Raw genomic sequence first — 22,398 nt, forward strand, 5'->3', positions numbered from 1 at the left:
AATGCTCTACAGGGGGTTTTCCATGGATTTCTCTACAAATTCCACCAGCATAATCACTACAGTGATTCTTCGTGGGATACCTCCAAGGATTCTCCAGGAATTCCTCCAGAAATTCTTCCAGAAGCCCTTCAGAGATTCATACAGGAGTTTCTCCAGAGACTCTACCAGGGATTTCTCTAGTAAAATCTGTACAACGATTCCTGCAGAGATTTTTTCAGGAATTTCACAAAGGATTGCTTCAGACAAATCTCTAAATGATTTCCCCTAGAAATTGTTCCAGGTATGAGCTGGTAGACAATCAACTGCATATTTCAATGATATATGCTTTTCGTCTACGCAGTCTTTATTATAAAAACGTCGTTGAAAAAAAGACTGCGCACACTGGGGCAGATCGCTGTTTTCAACGGCCAAAACCTCTAGTACTCTATATATGCACCCTAGAGGTTTGGTGTCTTCGACAAAGTGTTTTGGAATAAGTTGTACTATATTTTGACACATTCAGATTTGATCTAGATAAGTGAAAACTGATCTAGATCAGTTTTATCTTTTGATAGGAGCGTCCTAGCAAAAAACTTTCTTCTGCAAAGTTGTTCATTGAGGCATTTTTGACATTTCTTCGGAAGACACTTACACTCTATCACTGACGTGGATTACGATATATGACAATTTAGTAAATACAGTCAAAAAATCGATTTTGACCATTTTTTCATACAAAAAAATTATTAAAACATTTTTTGTCATCAAGTATTAGAAGCTTAACTATAACAAAGTAAATTTACATCATTCACTAGCAACATTTTCAGATTTAATTATATTTTTGGTAAAAACAGTCTAAAAATAGTGTTTTGCAAAATCCAGGATAACTCATGTAGCGGCAGATGGCGGCAGCTAATTTTTTGTATACGACTGGCCAAGAACATAAGTTTCATTGTCGCGAAGAAAGAAAAGTGGGGCCACGTGGGGCTTTTTTGTTGTTGTGGTTTGAAAATTTGATGAAAATATGTTAAAAAATGCTTATATTTGTGAAACTTCTCATGAATTTATATTTTTCAAATGTATTTTTGAAACATATTGCATGTTGACGAAGTGTATTGAGGAAGTCATCTCTAAACTGGCATTCCAATAAAATTTTAAACGGAATTCAAGATAATTTGTCCCATATGTGTATCTACCTATCTATCTATCCTTTGATTTTTATTAGAGTAATAGTATTGTGTTTAATAAAAGCCATATTATACGATACCAGTTTTATGATGACTTTTTCAAATCACAACATCGTCACACAATCGTCAACATGCAATATGTTTTAGAAATACATTTGAAAAATATAAATTCATGAAAAGCTTCTCAAATATAAGCATTTTTAACATATTTTCATCAAGTTTTCAAACCACCACAACAAAAAAGCCCCACGTGGCCCCACTTTTCTTTCTTCGGGACAATGAAACTTATGTTCTTGATTAGACGTATACAAAAAATTAGCTGCCGCCATCTGCCGCTTCATGAGTTATCCTGGATTTTGTAAAACACTATTTTTAGACTGTTTTTATCAAAAACATAATTAAACCTGAAAACTTTGCTAGTAAATAATGTAAATTTACTTTATTATAGTTAAGCTTCTGATACTTGATGACAATTTTTTTTTAAATATTTTTTGTATGAAAAAATGGTCAAAATCGATTTTTTGACTGTTTTTACTAAATTGTCATATATCGTAATCCACGTCAGTGATAGAGTGTAAGTGTCTTCCGAAGAAATGTCAAAAATGCCTCAATGAACAACTTTGCAGAAAAAAGTTTTTTGCTAGGACTCTCCTATCAAAAGATAAAACTGATCTAGATCAGTTTTCACTTATCTAGATCAAATCTGAATGTGTCAAAATATAGTACAACTTATTCCAGAACACTTTGTCGAAGCCACCAAACCTCTAGGGTGCATAACTAGAGTACTAGAGGTTTTGGCCGTCGAAAACAGCGATCTGCCCCATTGTGCTGCGTAGCCAAAAAGCATACTTGATATTCCAGGGATTTTTACAGGAGTTCCTGCAGAGATTTCCTCAGGAATCTCTCGGTAGGCTCCTGCAAGAATTTCTTAGGGATTCTTCCCTGCATTTGACCGGGGACTCCTCTCTAAAATAAATAGCTGATGAAATTCTGGATAAATTATTATTCATGGAGGAATTCATGGGTGAACCTCTGTATATGTAGAGGAATTCTCGAAGAAATCCCCGGTGGAGTTTTTGGAGGTCCAGAACGAATCTCTGGACTTTCTCTGGACAGCACTTTCTGTCACTGTCTGTTTGCTTTTTACTCCTGTTCGGGTCCATCTTTGCGACCAGTTTTGAGATCTATTTTGACATCACCCGTACCCTTAGTGGTTGGCTTAAAAGATGCACGTTAACTGAATAAGCTAAAGAAGCAAAAGAAGCTTATCAAAAATCAACGCTATCACCTTTACCCTTTGGTATCTAAGCTCTTTTGCGATAGCGCAAGCAATTATAGATAAGCAAGTGCTGGAAGTAAAAAGTGATTGGACCCAATATATGATACGGTATACATATAGTCATAAGACAATGCTTGAAGCTGCAAGATGTTTGTAATTGCACTGCGATTTGGTGATACATTCGCAAGACGACAACCGGACAGCGATTATTTTGGCACATTTAAACTGAGATAAAGGTTAGAGTTGCTGTATGACAACCCCTTTTTACAGACAATCGGCAGTATGGTGGATCAGTATATCAATAAAGTTTGCCGAGTCCAGTTCACGGATGGAAGAGTCAACCTGTCGTAATGATCATGTTCAGTTCAGTGTTGCCAAATCAGAGGATTATGAGTCGGTCCTTTCCTTTGTTGTCGAGCATTACTACAAGGACGAACCGATGAGCAATTCGTACATCTACGACAGCAGCCCTGCAGATGATGACGTGGAGTTCTCAGTTTCGTTCCTGTTCCAAGGAATGGCGATAAAAGCTGTAGACCGAGATTGTGACAATCGACTGATCGGAGTATCGATTGCCAATCCAATCTACCCAGGATATGTGGAAGATTTGTTGAAGTCAGCCGAACAGGCTAAAACTCAGAAATGGCGCGACAGTCTGAAGCTATTGGCTCATCTTCAACAGTCAACTGACGTTCTGCAACGGTACAACGTGTCCAAGTGCTATGATATTGAAATAGTGGCGGCTCATCCGGAATATCGAGGGCAGTCGATTGGCTCCCGTTTGTTCGAAGAACAGTTCAAGAGAGCCAAACAACTGGGATATCCAATAGCGAGTGCGGATTGTTCGAGCTATTACTCTGCTAGGATTGCCGAAAAAGTTGGCATGAAATGTGTTGGAAGATTGGCATTTGCCAACTACAGAGATGATCGTGGAGTTCAACTCTTCCAACCAAGGGCTCCCCATGAAGAAATTCAAACTTTTGTTAAACTATTGAATGTATAGTGCTCTCTTTGGAATGATCTAATCCGATAATACAATAATACATGCTATTTGGTTTTGAGTTGATTTGAGCTTTTGGCTTCGGTATTTGGGCTTTGAGCTTTTGGCTTTGAGCTTTGTGCTTTGGGCTTTTGGATTTGGGCTTTGGGTTTTGGGTTTTGGGTTTGGGGATTTGGGTTTTGGGTTTCAGGCTCTGGACTTTAAGCTTTGAGCTGTATGCTTTGGGCTTTGGAATTTGGGCTTTGAGCTTTTGACTTTGAGCTTTGTGTTTTGAGTTTTGGCATTGGGACTCTAGGCTTTGGTTTTTGGGATTTGGGCTTCTGGCCTTGGTATTTAGGCTTAGAGCTTTGGGCTTTAAGATTTGAGCTTCGGACTTTGAGCTTTGGGCTTTGAATTTTGGACTTTGGACTTTGTGCTTTGGGCTTTGAGCTTTGAGCTTTGGGCTTTGGAATTTGGGCATTGGTATCTGGGCTTTGAGCTTTTGATTTTGAACTTTGTGTTTGGAGCATTAGGCTTTGAGCTTTTGGCTTTTGGCTTTGGTATTTAGGCTTTGCGCTTTTGGCTTTGAGCTTTGTGCTTTGAGCTTTAGGCTTAGGGCCTTGAGCTTTTGGCTTTGAGCTTTAGGTTTGGACTGTGGGCTTTTGGATTTGGGCTTTTAGATTTGGGATTTTGGATTTGGGCTATGGACTTTGTGTTTTGAGGTTTGAGCTTTGGGCTTTGGGCTTTGAGCTTTGGGCTAAGGGATTTTGGGCTTTTGGATTTGGGCTTTGGGCTTTGGACTTTGTGCCTTGGGCTTTGAGCTTTTGGCTTTGAGCTTTAAGCTTTGAGCTTTTGGCTTTGAGCATTGGAATTTGGTATTTGGGCTGTGAGCTTTTGATTTTAAGCTTTGTGCTTTGAGCTTTTTACTTTAAGCTTTGAGCTTTAGGCTTTGGGCTTTTGGATTTGGGCTTTGAGCTTTTGACTTTGAGCTTCGTACTTTGAGCTTTAAGCTTTGAGCTATGGGCCTCGGGCTTTGCGGTTTAGGCTTTGGGCTTTGGGCTTTTGGATTTCGGCATTGAGCTTTTGAATTTGAACTTTGTGCTTTGAGCATTAGGCTTTGGGCTTTTGACTTTTGGCTCTAGTATTTGGGCTTTGAGCCTTTGGCTTTGAGCTTTAGGCTTTGGGCTGTGGGCTTTTGAATTTGGACTTTTGAATTTCCGCTTTGGGTTTTGGGGTTTTAGATTTGGACTTTGGGCTTTGAACTATGGGAGTTGAGCTTTAGGCTTTGGGCTGTGGGCTTTTGAATTTGGGCTTTTGGATTTGAAATTTTAGATTTGGGTCTTGGGCTTTGGGCTTTGAGCCTTATGCTTTGGGCTTTGAGCTTTAAGCTTTGAGCTTTATGCTTTGGGCTTTGAGCTTTGGGCTTTGGGTTTTGAGCTTTTAGCTTTAGGATTTTGGCATTGGGATTTTGAATTTGGGCTTTGGGCCTTGAGCACTGGGCTCTGGGCTTTAGGCTATGTGTTTTGAGCTTTAGGCTTTGTGTTTATGGCTTTGTGATTTGGGCTTTGGGCTCTGGGCCTTGGACTTTGAGCTTTGGGCTTTGAGTGTTGGGCATTGATCTTTGGGCTTTGAGCTTTAGGTTTTGGGCTTTAGGCTTTGGTATTTGTGCTTTTGGCTTTGGGCCTTGTGTTCTGTGCTATAGGCTCTGGGCTTTGGGCTTTGTGTTTTGGGCTTCGGGCTTTGGACTTTGTGCTTCGAGCTTTGTGCTTTGAGCTTTAGGATTTGGGCTTTGGTATTTGTGGTCTGAGCTTTTGGCATTGAGCTTTGAGCTTTGGAATTTGGTATTTGGGATTCGGGCTTAGGGCTTTGTGTCTTGGACTTTGGTATTGGCTTTTTGCCTTCGGCTGTGGGCCTTGCATCTAGTCATCAGGTCCAAGCTTCAGCATTTAATTCAATTGTTATTTATTGAGTGCATTATTTTCCAATTGATTATTTTTGCATTCATATATCGTATGGCAAGCAGGATGATACTCTATGTCCTGGGAAGTCAAGAAATATGCCAACCGGAAAAGATCGTACACTGACGATTTTTTCTTGCTTTAGCTAGCGTAAACTGAAATAGGAGCAAAAATAAAAAGTACCAAATAATTTCATAAATAAAACATCACATTTCACAATCGTACAGTCGAAATCCACTTTCAAACGAACAAGACGCTTGAAATGATATTTCCGAAACTGCTGCTGCAGTATGATTGTAATACTCTCTACAGGATTAGAAGGAATAAGGTAGCGTACATCTCGCCAACAAGTCAAGTATCTGCACAGACACGGAGATACACACCGGTGCCCATTGATCTGCCGACGGCATCAGCTTGAGAAAATCTTCTTCCCGACAGCATATCGAGCGGCAAACGAAAAATCAAAAGATGATAAACTACAATCTTCCCAAAAAGAGATTTTCATTAAATGTTGCTGCTCTAGAGCTCGTTCTGAACTTTGCGAAATCTTGTTTCTTCTTGTGCCAGTTATTGAGGCAAGTGAGTGAGTGAAGACGGCGCTGCTTTAGGTTGCATCACGATAAATCACCAGAAATCCTGTGCAAAGTCGAGCCTTTCGTGAACGATTCATTGGGGCGGAAAAGTTTTTGGTGAACGGGGAAAAAATGTTGAAAGCGAAATGGAAGGAGTTGAGGCCTGTCTCGCAGAAGGATAGCTCAATGTAATTGCGATTGCAGTCTGTAGTGGGAAGTTGCATGGAAGGGGGTAAAAAGTACTTTCATCTAGGCAATGCACATATCGAGAGAACGAAGCGAAAATATTTTGTCAATAGATGTTACATTTCATGTCTAGTAGTTTTTGACGGTAACGAGTTCTGTATAGAAAAAAATCATGCATGAAAAATAAGCAATCAAACTACCTATCAATACATTCTTGTTTTGGCTTAAGAGCTACGCATGCCTCAGAGCGTGAGAAATTTTTCTGCTGCTCATTTTTTTAATGAATAAATGTGAAATTTCTTATCAACGTTGTCATTCACAGCTCAATCGCTTACTAAAACATAGGAATTTATTAAAATTAACACAAAACGAGCTCACCAATTAAAACTAAATCAATTTAATTGCTCATAGTAGTCCATATTATCCAAAGTAAAAAAATATTATCTGCTTTCCATGGTAATATTCTCTGCTAAACAACTCTTTTCTTTTCAGTATTGTCGATCCCTATGGAGCGCAATCATTAGTAAATTTTGCACAACCAAGCAATTAAAGTGTGAACAAGATAAAATTATCACAATCTAACGAACAATTCGACAAAGACTTTCAATTTTTCGCGCGTACACCGTCAGTAGCTGCTGATAAGCCTTAGCAACGCATATCTACGTAGAAATTTACATGAAGCTGATTTTTTGCTCTGAAACCTACACTTAATTTTGCATATAGAATGTTCGTACGGTCAAAGCAAGTAAAATAAACTCACCAACTTGATTCGGCATCTCGTTCCATCTGAAACCTCAGCACCGAGATAATCCTTTCACTTAAAAATAGAAATTATGCATGCATGAGCTTGGCACACGTACCTTCTCCCATGCTTGCCGAGCTGGGTGCGGTGAGAGATAGCCTTTTTTCAAGTTATTAACGTCGCTTTTGTTATCTTCGACCAACCCCGTGCACCACCCTATCTAAAAGCGTCGGTGAAAAAAATCTCCCGAAGCAGTTCAACCCTTACGAGATTTTTAAATGGAAATAGGGAAAATGTACCATGAGTGGAGCACATAAGCGAAAACAACTAAGATATGCTGATAAACTCATAAACTGATAAAAACAAGTGATTTATGTAGTTTTTAAATCCTTCTATCACTAAAATTATGAAAATCGCGAATCATTCAAAACTTCCCTCCAAAAATCCTAGCACCGATCTTTTAATGGTTAAATCCATTAAATTCTTATAAGACCCTTCACTATGGGTACTGATACACAGACTACCAGAGGTCACATAAGATTTTACGTAAAAAGTCCTTTGCTTACACGAATTGAATCCAGGTTTCTGGAAATGTTCCAATGTCACACGGACATTTAACATTGACATGATTTTTCTAAAACTTAAATTCTATTGAGATCACTTCCGTTAAAGTGAACTAAACAATATTTTTGGAAAAGCCCTTTCTGACGAATGCCAGATTGGATTCTCTTTTTGATAATGATGACTTGGACTGGGGAAAATTCAAGTAAAACATTTATTCCATTTTTGATGTCTTCGCTCACTTAGTCATTTATTAAAGCAAAACACGCCAAAACACACTACCTCCACTATGATACCATTTACCCTAACAAGATACCATCCCCGAATTGGGTGAACGTGCAAAGAATTATCCCCCTGATTGGGAGACCACACTGACTGTTGTGTGGTGGCGATCGGCGAAAGATAAGCAAAGCATTTTCCAACTGACAAAATAAACCCAGTTGGGAACGAGTTGTTGATAACGGTTGAAAAGTTCATGAAACAATGTGACACTTGGAACAAGGAACGAGTTGACTTGCCATGTGTGATTGTGGAATTTGAACATAATCGTAATCGTTACAATCAAACGGAACGACAGCGAATCAAACTTATCAAATCATAGGCGCATCATTGGTCGGCTGTGCAATACGGGAAGCGCTTGTTGCTATCTAGGGAGTGATTTTCAGGCAAGGCTTCACCATATTGAAACAGCACGTATAAGAACATTTTCACATGACAACGTAACATTTTAACCTACATATCTACTCTCACTGTGTAAAAGTGTACAGCAGAAACGGATAACAGAAAGTATTCCCAAAATGTAACTTGGAAAGCGATTATCCTTTCCTTATTGTAGGCTATAATCATTTGTACTGAGTATATGCTCCTCCGCGGCATCAGTTTTAGGTTCCAATACTTTTCAATGAGATTGGATCTATTCTGTAGTGATGGAGTGATTCTCGTCCATAATCCAAATATAAGCCAATAAAGAATTTTACCTTTGAACACATTCTAGTTATGATTGATGGGAAGCTTTACTTTTCTGGAATTCCGGAGTTCAGGTTAGCCATAAGTAAATGATTTTTGGAAACTCATCTATTTCAATATTCATTGCAAATTTACGTTGTAGGGTATCCATCCTATTGTGGAGGACTATTTCAGCGTCCAATACCAAAATTTTATCGTATTTTGCAATGCGAAGTTCTGAAGCTACTCTTTCACTAGAGTATAATGAAATCATTTGACTTTTGTATGTTTTGAAAAATAAACTTACATTTTTTGACATAAGTCTGTAGTTCTTTCTTAATTTTATTATTGTGGTATACCAAAAACATTCATTTTATTACATGTAGTGTACATTCATTGTCACGCCATGTAGTACATGTAGTGTACATTCATTGTGAACCAAAAACCTTACGATTGGTAGGCCCGTGCGTACACCACACGGCCATCGACGATTCAATGTGCCGAGATGCTAAAACGATACATAAAACGTGAAGATTTAGCCCCACACAATGAAAACAAAACAAAATCTCAACAGCAAAAAGCGACAGCCGTGGTAAACTTGCGGAAGTGCAACAGTCGTGTCCACTTACTTATTGCGCACTTCACCCCAAATTGGACTATCAAAATTCGTAGAGTGCAAAAAGAAGTGTGATAAGAGTGCACGCTTGCATCGTATCATTAAAACGTATTCGGTACACTTGTTTCTTTAACCACAAGGAATAAGTGCACTAAAAACATCATCATGATTCGACGTAATCCTGAGATGAGCAATTCTCGCTGAAACCGCCGCCATCGGCACCCATCGTTAGAATTCCAATTTTATGTCACTGATCGCTAGTTCTCGATAAAACTGAAGGGTGGTCCTTTCTGTTTTCTCAAATTGGTGGGCCCCTCGTACACCAGCTAGCTGAACAGTTTGCGAAGAAGCGCATTTTTTGATAAATCTTGGGTATTTCTTCACGGGATATGTCTCATATTTCGCTTGGAACACATAGCAAACTCAGTGGCATCGTATAGAGAAAGGATATAGCTTTCATTTTAACTTGAAAAAATTTTGGCGGCCATTTTGAATTTGGCCGCTATCTTGAATTTTGTAAGAAAAATCGATTTTTCACCATTAGCGCACCGCTAGTTTTGAATTCTGAGATCTCCATCAGAAAGCTGAGGAAAAATTGCGTAAGATAGGCTACAGAAAATAGGTGAGCAATGTTATTTACCCTAACAAATGAACGATTTTCTAAATCATGTTATACGATTTTGACGTTTATGGTGAGTGCAATCAATACAAACATCATTTTTTGTACACCAAAGAAACAAGTTTTCAATCTCTGGTGTTTTATTTGAGACAGATGAAGAATAGGAGTATTTATTTGAGTGAAAAAATCTGGCGGCCATCTTGGATTTTGACCCCATCTTGGTTTTAAGTAGTAGAATGAGTTTTCACCTTGTTAGCACTCAAAATTTCAATGCTACCGTTACACTTATTTTTCATCTTGTTCTTCTTTTTCCTCACGCTACGTCCTTACTGGAACAGAGCCAGCCACTCAGCTTAACTAGTTTTAAAAACAAATTATCAAATAGGATTTTTTATCGCTTATTTGCTATGGGCTTTTTCGCAAACTGTTCAGCTAGCTGGCGTACGAGGGGTCCACCAATTTGAGAAAACAGAAAGGACCACCCTTAAGTTTTATCGAAAACTAGCGATCAGTGACATAAAATTGGAATTCTAACGATGGGTGCCGATGGCGGCCTGGTTTCAGCGAGAATTGCTCAGATGCTTATACACTTTGAAGGAGCTTACACACTTGGGACGGTCCAACTTGGAGTGAAATCGACAATATTTATCACTGGCAACGAAAAGGCGCTGCTTGAAGTTGCACAATTTTCCCGGCCAAGACATGCAGCATTCATGGTCCGGAGGATAGGCGCGACGAGTCATCGAAAACATCACACAATTATGGGTTCAAATCCCAGCAAAAGGAAGGTAACACAATACACATATGAATCATACCAAAAAAGCAACATACAACGAACAAAAATATTTTTGTGTTTCTATTTTTGATCCTTTCTTTCATGCATTAAATACACTTTTGCTAAAGCTTTTATACGGTACAGACAGTAACTATACTTTAGCATTTGCCAACATAGAGCTAGGAAATGTAAACTGACACTTATATTGAGCTGTTCGGTAATCCGGAACTGTAGCCGTATTTACACTTTAATAGCGCCCTTTTCCACTTTAATACTGCATTAATAAGACATGTAATGCAGTATGACTTATTTTATAGAAGCATATAAAGTGATATTGATGCAACTTTATACAGCTGTACGGTTACTTGGGTTAGGATCAGGGTTCGCTCTTTCAAATAGGAGTGAATTCAGGATATTATTTTTGCAGGAAATTTTTGTTTTTGTTTTTTCGATACGTCCGAACAAATCCCCAAACATGCGAGGTTCTGTTTTTTTGGCTTCCATGATTTCGTTGACAACATAGTATACGCTTGTAGTTGGCTCCTGAATCCAAAGGAGGTTTCCGGCATTAGTTAGTTGATCTCTGCAATTTCAGTCAACCTGTCTTTTACTATCGCATTGATCAATTTTAGGTTTACGTTCTTTAACACGATTGGTCTTTTCGAATTGGATAGCGTAGAGTCAATCCCTGGCTTCGGGATTGGTTTTATCTCCGTCAATCTCCACCTGTCCGGGATCCTATCGGTCAGAAACATATCCGAAAGCATTTCTACAATCTTCAGTTGCAGGTTACCATTCAATCCCTTCAGTATGCGGTAGGACATACTGTCTTCAACTGCTGCGGAGTGATTTTTCTTTTTCTTCAGTCCCTCCAACACTTCTTCGTCTTTCAGAGCGATCTTGAAACCCTCCAATTCCTTTTCCGTGCTTGCTGCAGGACAGTGTACCTCCAAAATAGTGATTAATGAAGTGGTACCCATTTCATGACTCGGCGTTTCGCTCCTTTGCCGCTTCCTGTCAGCGCCGTATCGATCCCCTTGACAATGTTCCAGATTTGTCTGGGGGGTGTATCTTCGTCGATTTTCTCTGACAACTCCTGACATTGGTTCCAGTTGGTCGGCCGAATCCGATTGTACTCGGCGTTCGATTCTCTCCACCATGATGATCGGTACTGTTGCGGTTAGGTTTTTGATGATCTCCTTCTCAGCGATTTGTAGTTAGCCTCCATTTAGCCTCCAACACTTTTTTTGCTGTTGTAGGGTTCTTGGAGGCTAACTACAAAATGTTGGAGGCTAAGGTTTGTGAAATGGATGTTGGTGCAAACAGCTTCAGGTTGTACTTTTGGGGATTGATCTTTTCCAGCTCCGGATACATTTCACTTCGCGCCAAAAGAATCTTGAACCGGTGTCTTCCCAGTTTGACGATGTACTTCTGTTTGTTGAACCCCTCTTGTGAAAGGATTTATCCAACGGCGACCGGATGGTTAGGGATTTCCTTTTCGAAATTTAACGGCTCAAGAAATGCCATTTCGGATAGGATTTGTGGATTCGTACCTGCTTGATCTTTGGTTCCTTTCCGGATGGTTCCAGTCCTGGATGACACTGGCTTGCTGACTGCTCCCGTTACCGTGGAGGTGTTTGTTTACACTTTTCTTCTTTCTCTTTGCTTCTTTCTAAATGTTGGACTTCTTGGACCTCTCTAATGGAGGTTGGTTATTTTCACTTTATATCTTCTTAAAACTAGTTCTTAACGCTCAAACTTTATTTTCTACTGGTTATTTGTCACTTGAGTGTGCCCTACTAATCACTTTATTTGTAATTTAATGACTTTGAAAGGTTGTAACTTAAATTTTCCTCTAGAAACTAGATTCGACGTCAACTTGATCCGCGCGCTCGTGTCGCTTTTTGGAAAATGTTCGTTTTCAGAAAATGACAAATTTCTTTCTCTTTTTATCCCAATGCACAAGGAAGGTTAAACCAAGGTGTGTGCATTATACTCTGTAGCTAGAATAAGGTGTTATCATTTGGTGAATGTGGCTAGGAGGCCATCTTTTGCTTGCTGGCCGTTTTGTTTACAAACATTACTGCCTGACCTGGATGATACTGAAACTGAAACTAACTGTGCTGCCATCAGTGTGGAAGAAATTGTCAAACAAGAAAGAAAAAAGTAGAGCACACAAGAAGCAGGTGCAACCAGATTACAATAATTCTTGACAACACTGTTTCTCCAACCAATCAGGAGTCAATTTGTCTCAGATGTTTGTAAACAAAACGGCCAGCCCTTCCTCACCTACCCTGTCTGGTTTTCTCCACAAAGTAAGCATAATGTGCCACCTTAGTTGATGTGAACCCGCCTTGGGTTAAACCTTGCGCTTATAATTTATATGAGAGGGATTCCACGGAGGCATGCAAGTCGATTCTGATCGACCATTTCAAAAATATCTGAAACTTTGCACAGTTTTTCAGTTTCATCTAAATCGTCATTTTCCGATATCAAATCTTCAAGTTGAGTCACGACTATTTTTTCAATAGGGTGTATGTGAAAATGGTTCAAAAATATTCAAAAAGCTGCACAGCAAAAACGGTTCGTTCGATTGTTAGACAACTGAAGAAACAAAGTTAGACAACTAAATAACGATTCCAAAAAAAAATACACACAGTAAAAAAAAATTTTTTTTTGCATTAAAAAACATCATTTTTGTCACAAAAACTCAAATATCTCAAAACCCTATCGGAATACCAACGTAATTTTTTGAGGGAAAACGGTCCATTATATTAGCTATCTACCATAAAAATTTGGTGATGGTAAGCCAATAAACAAAAAAGTTATGACATTTCAAATATTTCACAAATTTGACACTTAGTGATTTTTTTTTTCATTGTTAATTTTTTTTTTTCGGACCGCAGTTTGTTGCTGAATTTTTTGTTAAGGGTACCACATGAGGTTAACAAGTTGTTTTCATGATATTTTATTTAATTACCCGCATAATCATGAACCGTATTTCTATTGTTTCCCTAACTGTTCATAACCATTAACGACAATATTAGAATTCCAAATGACATCCGAAATAACAATAAACCAACCCTTTCACAAACTGGTTTGACAGTTTGGTGAATGGTAATCGGGAAAATCACAATGTGGGAAATGGGCAGTTAAGTTATGTAACCATTTGAAAACGTCTGTTTTCTCGAACAAAATTTTTCGTTTACAGTTTGCCAAATGATGGTTATATTGTGCCTTTTCACGAAAGTCACATTAACGCAAATAGTTAGAAAATAGTTGAACTGTAAAATAGAAATCAGAAAAGTAATGTATGTGTAATAAGTGGTTTGTGGTTGGTTATGATTGTTCAACCGTATGCCTTACTGGACTGATATATTCATATTATAAGAATAATTATAATTATTTTCGATTTAATTGAAGAAGAAATAATGAAACTGAACGTTTATACCAACTTTCAGAATTTTGTGTTTTTTTTATTAAACCTTAAGTTATCTCACATACATTGAACTAAATTTCATTACTAAAAATAATAGATGATTGCAGTCCCGAGTTGATTACAGCTTCGCGTTTCACCAACATATATTTTTAGTTGTTTTGTTGCGCATCATTTTCCGGACTGACTCCTTGTGAATAACATTGCCGTAAGTTGCCTTCTGTGCGTATTAAAACTTCGGAAAAGCGCTGCTCGCTTCTGTTGGCATAGGACAGTTTTAGCAAGAGTCGGCATCTTTTCTGGGACCGCCTTCTGGTAATAACTGCTGTTTTGTTGTGGGTAGGAACTACTGTAGACAGAGGGGGATTCAAAGGAACTGCATCGGCATTCGAAGCATCCAACGCCTGTTCTTCTTACGGCCACCGACTTACCAGCTGGATTCTATTCGATGTTGCCTATTAGTGTTGATCCGGTTCCTAAATCTGCAATAACAAATGCCGTAAATACCGTTAAGACACTGACACGTTAATGCTTCCAGTGGCCATTTATGCCCTTTGAAGGAAGCACCACACTAGACAACGGACTAGCATGCAACGCCCAGTGGCACAGTCGGAAAACAGTCCTCACGAAAAGTTTACCGGCCTGAGGCGGGAATCGAACCCACACACCCTAGCACGATGCGGCTAAATGCCTGGTGACACTAACCGCACGGCTACGAAGCCCACAAATAACTTAAGGACACGTTATAACTTAAGGACACGTTGAAATACCTACGTTTTGTCTTTTTTCCAATAATGTGGCATGGAAATAGACGGCAGCAATTTTTATTTCAATCTTTCTGGGACAAGGAAACGGAGCAAATTTGCAAAGTCAACATTTTATTTGTTTTTTTTTTTTCGATTCGCGAAAAATACACGCTCAAAAATCATCTACTCAGTGACTGTATATTATTCGTAAAATAAAAAAAATATATATTTATTTTTATTTTCTTTTTTGCACTATTTGGCTGAAACGACAAAAATACAGAAGTTTTAAAATGTAACTACAGATGTTGTGTGCATCGTTTCAATAAAAATAAGATAGATTTTAAATTATTTTACTTCTTGCCACTGATGTACTTTTAAAACGTGCATAAATCAACACTTGCAAATACCAAAGCTTGCAACAGTTTCCCAAACTGTTGAAATCAAGTTTTATATTGTAAAATTTTCATGTGTAAGTGTGTTGTGCAAATTTATATCTGACGAGTTTTTATTTTTATATTATCCAACTATATTCGTCCACTATATTTTATTGTCACAATTTGGGATACATTACTCAAACCGCTTTTAATAGTAATTATTTTTGCATTTCATATTGTTCAATGAAATAGCAACTGTTTGTGGAATATTAACCCTTTCAGATATAAGAAACATGTTGTTTGGAAAGTGTAACAAATTGTATTTTACTATGCGGGTATTCATAACTATTATAGCATCTATTAGAAAGTTAGACGCGATCCAGTGTTGTGATCTAAAGTCTTGATCATTGGTGTAGCTAGGATTTCTTTCTGGAGGGGGCCTAGGGGGGGCCAGGAAAATTCTTGTTTTCAAAAGCATGTCGGTCGCAATAATCACGGTTTTTTTTTAATGGTTAGTTTGTCTCATTTCGCGGCACATCAGTGATATTTGTAAATTTCAATTCTCGCTACGGAAAAGATTCATTCTTTCAGTAATCCAATCAAAAATCCTTTAAGTATTCATGCAAAAAAAAAACTCACAAGGAATGTTCTTCATGATTCTTTCACGAACTTTTCCGGTATTCCATTATCTGCTTTGATCAGATTCCTTTGAAAATTCATGCGGGAATTTGAATTACTTTCGTACTTTTCAGTGCCTTCTCCAAGAACTCCTTTACTAATTTTTACTGAGTTCGTCCTGGGATTCTCACGGAAAATCATTCCCAGATTTTCTGATCTCACTAGAATTTTGAAAAAGTCAGAAAATGCATTAAAAATTCTTTTAATCGTTACTCCTGGAAGGACCTTTTCGTACATACTAAATATTCATTCCAGTTGTCAATTTAAAGTATACTCCGCTTGTTCAATAATAATTTGAATTTTCAGGAACTACTAAGGATTTCTCCAAAAAATATTACAAACAAATCTAGGAGTGTCACCAAAAATGTCTTCAAGATCACCAAGCAAGGATTCATTCAACGAATTCTTCAGAGAGTTCGTCAACAGTTTTTCCAACTTTGCTCTTAAAGTTCTTCCTACAGTTTCTCTACAGTATTGTTCAAAAATATGGCAGCAATAATTATCCGAAATTTTTGCATAAAAATTGGATGATTCTTCCAGCTGTTACTCTAAGAATTCTTCGTAATATTTCACAAGAATTTCATGAGCAATCAAAAAGAATCCAATTGGAAAAAATAATATTCATGATTTCTCAGAGAAGTTCTCCACAGATCTATCTGCGTTTTTCATAGATAATTATTTCTTAGTTTTTTTTTTAATCAAGAAGCAACATCCCGCATCCCTAAAAACCCTCGAATTGGGTCCTAAAGCCCTGTCCCAATTTTAGTGCCAAACGCTTAAGTTTAGGCCAAAAACACATGTTTACTAAATTTTCTAATGTTTTCCGTTGGTTTAAGCCCAAAAAATTTTTTTATTAGATTTTGTCCCATCCTTTGGCTTAAACTCAAATTTTGGGTGTATTTTGTTTTCCGTGTCCCTTACGAAATGTCAGATAGGAACAACCCCAGTGGTCGAACTAAAACCCCTGTGGTGTTTTTGTCGACTAAGCGAACGTCAAACATGATCAAAAGTGTCAAGGTTCATTTATGGACCAAATTTTTAGATTAAAGTTTAAACATGATATAGCCATTATTTGAGCGGGAAAAATTGCTAAAGTAATTACATGCTTTTTCGTGTTATTAAATAAAAACAAGATTTCATTACAAATTTGAGGACCCAATTTTTTTTCAGAAATGCCTAACAAAGAAATGTTTATGCAATTTTAATATTCCTTTAAAGTTCCTAGCAAAGTACGTTATTTATTGATTCAAAATCTCTTTCGCGAAAATACTCTTATATTTTCCGAGTAATTTGTTCAGGAATTTCTTAGAGAATTATGTTATTGTTTCTCTAAGATCGTTTCAAAAAAAAATCCCAGAGATCTTAGTATTTTGCCGAAAATTGTCTTTAAACCGCACTAACGATTTTTTTGGGAGGTTTTTAAAGAAATTGTTCATCAGATTTACAAAGATTTTGCAATTTATTCTTGAACTTCTCAAAAAATGTTTATTCATTCAAGAAGTTCCATCAAGTATTCTTTCAGTTCTAGAAATAACTGTCATTTTTTCCGAATGGTTATCTAATGATTCTTCCATAAATAACGTTATAAAATTATCCACTCCACATTATTTGGTTCAAAAACTACTCCAGGAATAGCTCAATATTTTTAGGGATTGCTTTACAAATTCCTCTACGAATCACTCCATATCGGATTTCTAGAGAAACACATACAGAAAAGATTTGAAAGAAGTTTGTTGGTATTTTTTTGAATAATTGTAGCTTTAAATATACCGTTTGGTCTCAAATTTCGAACACTCGATATTTGTATGGCGATATGGTTGAAATGTTTCACAGAAATATGTCATTACATCACCAGGAAACGGCAGTCAATTTTAACGTAGAACTAGTTCAAATGAAATTATTTGCTGAATTGTTCATTTGAATACGATTTATTCGTGCTGTTCGAAATTTGAATCAAGGTGTTCGGAATATAAGACAGAACAAACACAGTTTCCGGCATTTGAATCAAAAGTTTAAATGAACAATTTTAACAGTAAACCGAACAACTCTCAGTTAGACTATGCGTAAAAATCAAAATTTTCACATATATCAGCTAATTTATGTCCATCAGCATTTGAAGTCACTGTTGGCCTTAAGTGTTCGGAATATGAGTCAAAACGGTAATTTGGAAAAAAAATACTAAATTCTTATCGTAAAATTTAATTTCTAAAACTTGTTGGCAATGTACCGTTTTGATTCATATTACGGACAGCTTCAAATTCCGGACACTCCCGTTTGTATGGGAAACATTTCACACGAAATGTTTCAATTTTCGCCGTCCAAAAGTTCTCATTTTCGAGGCTCGTTTTATTAGGTTTTTTCCATGAATATCATTGCAAATTTATAATGCCCAACTACTTTAGACGTCTCTTAAGTGGTTGAACGATTTCAATTGATGATTTGACTGTTCCATTAATGATTATTATGAGCTGTCCGTAATTCGAATCAAAGCGTCCGGAATATGAGGTAAAAGTGAGGGAGCGTCCGGAATAAGAATCATGAAAAGGCCACACGTTTCGATTTATTTAAAATTATTTAAGTTGCGGACGCGTATTCTTTACCCACCATCCGAAAGCCAAGGGCTTCCGACGCTCGATAACGCTAAAAAATCATACAGAATGTTTTATTTTGTATGGTCCAAGCTGGGTTATACTTCACTGAGGCCTTAAGTGTCCGTAATATGAATCAAAACGGTACCTCACAAAAAAGCTTAAGTATTTCTTGTAGGTTTTACTAGAAAAAATCCTTGTTCTGTTTAGTTGTTAAAACGGATGGAATTTTTACTGAAAGTATTTGTAACCAAAAAGCCGTAGCGGTAAACACACAGCTATTCAACAAGACCAAGCTGAGGGTCGTGGGTTCGAATCCCACCGGTCGAGGATCTTTTCGGGTTGGAAATTTTCTCGACTTCCCAGGGCATAGGGCACCTGCCACACGATATACGCATGCAAAAATGGTCATTGGCACAGTAAGCTGTCAGTTAATAACTGTGGAAGTGATCATAAGAACACTAAGCTGAGAAGCAGGCTCTGTCCCAGTGGGGACGTAATGCCAGAAAGAAGAAGAAGCTTTGTAACTAATATCTTAGATGATATATTAATATATATCAATTTACGATTGAGATGAGCATGAAATCATTCTGAAAATGGCATGGAGTAAAATATTAGATAGCCAATAATGATGTCGTAACTGTGGCGCGTTGCTGTAAATCGAAAATTTTTATTTCTTTCCACCAGTAAATTTTTATTGGCAAGAATTTCACGCGATCGTAAGGAAATTTTCTGCCACGCAAAAAATGATTATTTTAATTGATTATTGTGAGTCGGCAGACATCATGACGGTTTCAATATCAAAAAAAGGTTATGGTTTATAAACAAATTATTGGTTGATGTTTGTTCAATCATAAGCTCTTAACATTGGTTTTATTCCTTGTATTAGGATATCTTAAAAGATTGAATACCGCTAGTTGAGCTCAATAAGTCTATACAATAGCTCTTATGAATGTTTTATAGCATACTACAAGGGTAGATGTATTCATACGATACAAAACTAAGAAGTTTAGAAACAGTTTTAAGGTATAGTCTTAACAACCTCCTGTAGTGTGGGCCTTTTCGGGCTTAACAGAGTTTTATCAAAGGTTTATTAAGGTTATTAAGACTAATAAGTTCTAAAATGAGTTTTAACGATATGGTGGTAACAACAGCTTGTAGTAAATGAAAAAACTAAAAATGTTACTTGGGATTGTATGAACTCCGAAACTTCTTTATACTATGGTAAACATATTGATGTAGAACCAATATTTCCTACCTTAAAAAATCCAAACAAACTTTTTTGAATGGTCTATTATCGATTATTTTACAGTACTGTAGAAGTTTAATGCGAAAGCATTGCATGTATGTTTTAAGAACATTACGGAATATGTATTGTGGTTAAATTCGTAATGTATGATTTTAATGAATTAAAATCTCAGGGGAAACTTTTGCAATACTTTGAAAATTTGTTGAGGAATCTCTGATGGACTTTTAGAAATCAGGAAACACACGTATAAGAATTCTGCCATTTTTCGAAACTCCTATAATTTTCCTATTTTTAAATTCAGGGAAACAACAAAATGTTGAAGCAGGTAGAATAATAGAGGGGCAATGGTACAATGAACGATAATTTATTATTTATAATCTTTTCTCTAGAGGTAAATTATAGGATAGTTAGAACTTCTTTAATGAATTTACAAAGAAAACAAATCTATCAAGAAGCTCCATCAGAAATTTCTTTAGAAATTATCCTTGTCATCTATCATTCCTTTACTTTTGGTTCTCTAGAATTCCGGGGATTTGAAGCGAAATTTCTAGAAAAAGAAAACATAGAAGAATTTTTGACGCAATTTGTGATTTATTTTGGAAATATTTATTAAGGACTAGATGAACTTCTCGAAATTTGTAATAAAATTTTTGGAAGAACTATTTGAAGGGACTCACGGAAGAAGTTTTAGTAAAAAGTGAGCGTCATTTTTAGATAAATTCAAGAACATATTCCGGAATCAATTTTTTAATAAAAAGTAGACAGAATAAATTTATGTCTACCAGGAGGAATTTACTTTGAAAGTATGATCAAGTCCCACAATATTATTTGACTAATTTCCAAGAGATTTGCAAAAGTTCTGAAGTCGCCCTTCGATATTCTATCTTTTCAATTATTTTTTTCGAGCATTAATCGGGTTGATTAATGTACGGATTTATTTAGTGAATTCTCATGAGGAAATTATCATCACTGGACAGTGAATATGCTGCTTTTTGCTGAAACAGCATTATTTGGTTTATTCAGAAAAAAAAACGAATTATGGGAATCAAATTTCCAGTATATTGACACTTTTTTGTACCACGGTATTTTTTGCAAGACGTCGAAAAACCGCATATAACAAATATAACAAACATTATTATCTTCATCAACGAGATTTGCAGCCCGAGGCTGGCTCATCTCGGTCGTATACAAATAAGTTCTATCAGTAACCATTCGATCGACAGTCGGACGGTTAAGCTTTCGGTTGTAGCGCGAGTCACCAAAGCCAGAACCGCCACGCTGATGTGTGAGACAGGCTAGGATTTCTTATAGTTGTACAACATAGAGAACAACGTTACAAGTGAAGAGATTCTAATGTCAACAACAAGAGTCATGTACATAGATTCATAAGATTTTGCTTCATGTTAAATTGTTTTTTTTTTCATCTTTTATATTTTTTGGCATCAAAATTTCTGGGGGGGGCCTGGATGACTCTGGAGGGGGGCAGGCCCCCCTGGCCCCCCCTGTTCCTACGCCAATGGTCTTGATAGTGTCATATTTTTTATTGTACGTAACTGAAGAAAAATTCTCTCAATGGTGTTGAAACCTTTTGATAAAAGAAACCTATAAGAAATCTTATATTGAAGACAAAAGCTACAAAAAAAGTTTTCTATACAGGTATACGACTAGTTTACCTGCAAAAAGTTTACCTCGTAGAGAACAAGGCGGGTCTATACCCAGGTGATCTAGTATACGTAAAGCAGGTTGGTTTTCTCGGCGCTGGTTTTCTCCACAAAGTTAAAATCTGATTACACCTGGGTATAGACCCGCCTTGGTAGAGAATAGACTTTGTTAATCATATTTGGGAGAAAGCGAGTAACTTCAACAACATCAAAAACATGATAGGTACATACCATGAACATACTCACGAAAAAGCTAAAAATATACTACCACTATGGTTATAAAAGATTTAATTGTAAAATTTTTCTTCAGTCAAGCAAACGACACCAAACTAGTCAGTAAAAACTTAAAAGTGATTTTGTTTATTAAAATCTAACGAGCAACATGAGTAGTCGCTTTCTCAACTGTTGCAGGCCGTTTGCAGAAAAAAAGTGTTCGAAAGAGCTACGAAATCTCACCGAAAGCACCATAGATAAACTGAAAGCGGCTGGTTATGCTCCAATGTCTACATTGAATACAAATTTACGCATTTGTACGTCCTGCCGTTTAAACGTTGACAAACGGGCAATCTGTACATCATCGGTGGATCAGGTTGCAGGAAGTTCGAAAACAACAACAACTGAGGAATTACTAGATGCACCGACAACAACTGAGGAGTTACCAGAAGTACCAAGTGCAGATAGTCTTGCCACGGTACCATCAGCGACATCTGTTTCAACAAATCAATCAGAAGATGAGTGCATCCAGAAGGTCAACATCGAACGCTTCAACGAAGGGATAGCTGGAATAAAAGTGACTCCGATTAAATGGACGAAGATGGGTTACGTCAATTATCCCGAGAAAAAATACCGTTAAATCAACGAAGCTGTACGAAGAAACCTCTTCAAATTAGGACCTGAGGATGTGGAAAATACAGACTGCGATGAGGTAATTATGAATATGAAGGAAAGGTTCTCGAATCTAGCCACGGCAAGGAAAGAAAAATTATTGATTTTGTCGATGCTGCCAAGCTCGTGGTCTATTCAAGACGCCATTGATGAGTTCAAAACCAATAGAAATACAGCAAAAGAGGCAAAACAATTCAAAAATAACTGTCTTGCAACCAAAAATGCTAGGTCGAGTACTTCATTAACAGATGAGACAAAAGAAAAAATAATTCAATATTTTGAAGACGATGAAGTAAGTAGAGCTATGCCTGGCCAAAAAGATTATGTATCTGTAAAAAAAGATTGAAAGCGTCAAGCAATCCAAAAACGATTAATGATGACTACTT

The 22,398-nt window shown here is 37.1% G+C and overlaps 1 protein-coding gene across 1 annotated transcript; it reads left to right on the plus strand.

Moving 5' to 3' along the window:
• Positions 1-2,578: 2,578 nt before the first annotated feature.
• LOC5565546 (dopamine N-acetyltransferase) lies at positions 2,579-3,482 on the plus strand. Its single transcript, XM_001649865.2, has one exon. The coding sequence runs from the start codon at positions 2,693-2,695 to the stop codon at positions 3,443-3,445; it is 753 nt and encodes a 250-aa protein (XP_001649915.2). The 5' UTR covers positions 2,579-2,692; the 3' UTR covers positions 3,446-3,482.
• Positions 3,483-22,398: the final 18,916 nt, after the last annotated feature.

The sequence above is a fragment of the Aedes aegypti genome, chromosome 2 (assembly GCF_002204515.2).
Source record: "Aedes aegypti strain LVP_AGWG chromosome 2, AaegL5.0 Primary Assembly, whole genome shotgun sequence".
Taxonomy (NCBI): domain Eukaryota; kingdom Metazoa; phylum Arthropoda; class Insecta; order Diptera; family Culicidae; genus Aedes; species Aedes aegypti.

What these genes read in the sequence shown, in the direction of transcription:
- LOC5565546 (XM_001649865.2), top strand. Translation starts at nt 2,693, where the DNA reads ATGACAACCCCTTTTTACAGACAATCGGCAGTATGGTGGATCAGTATA.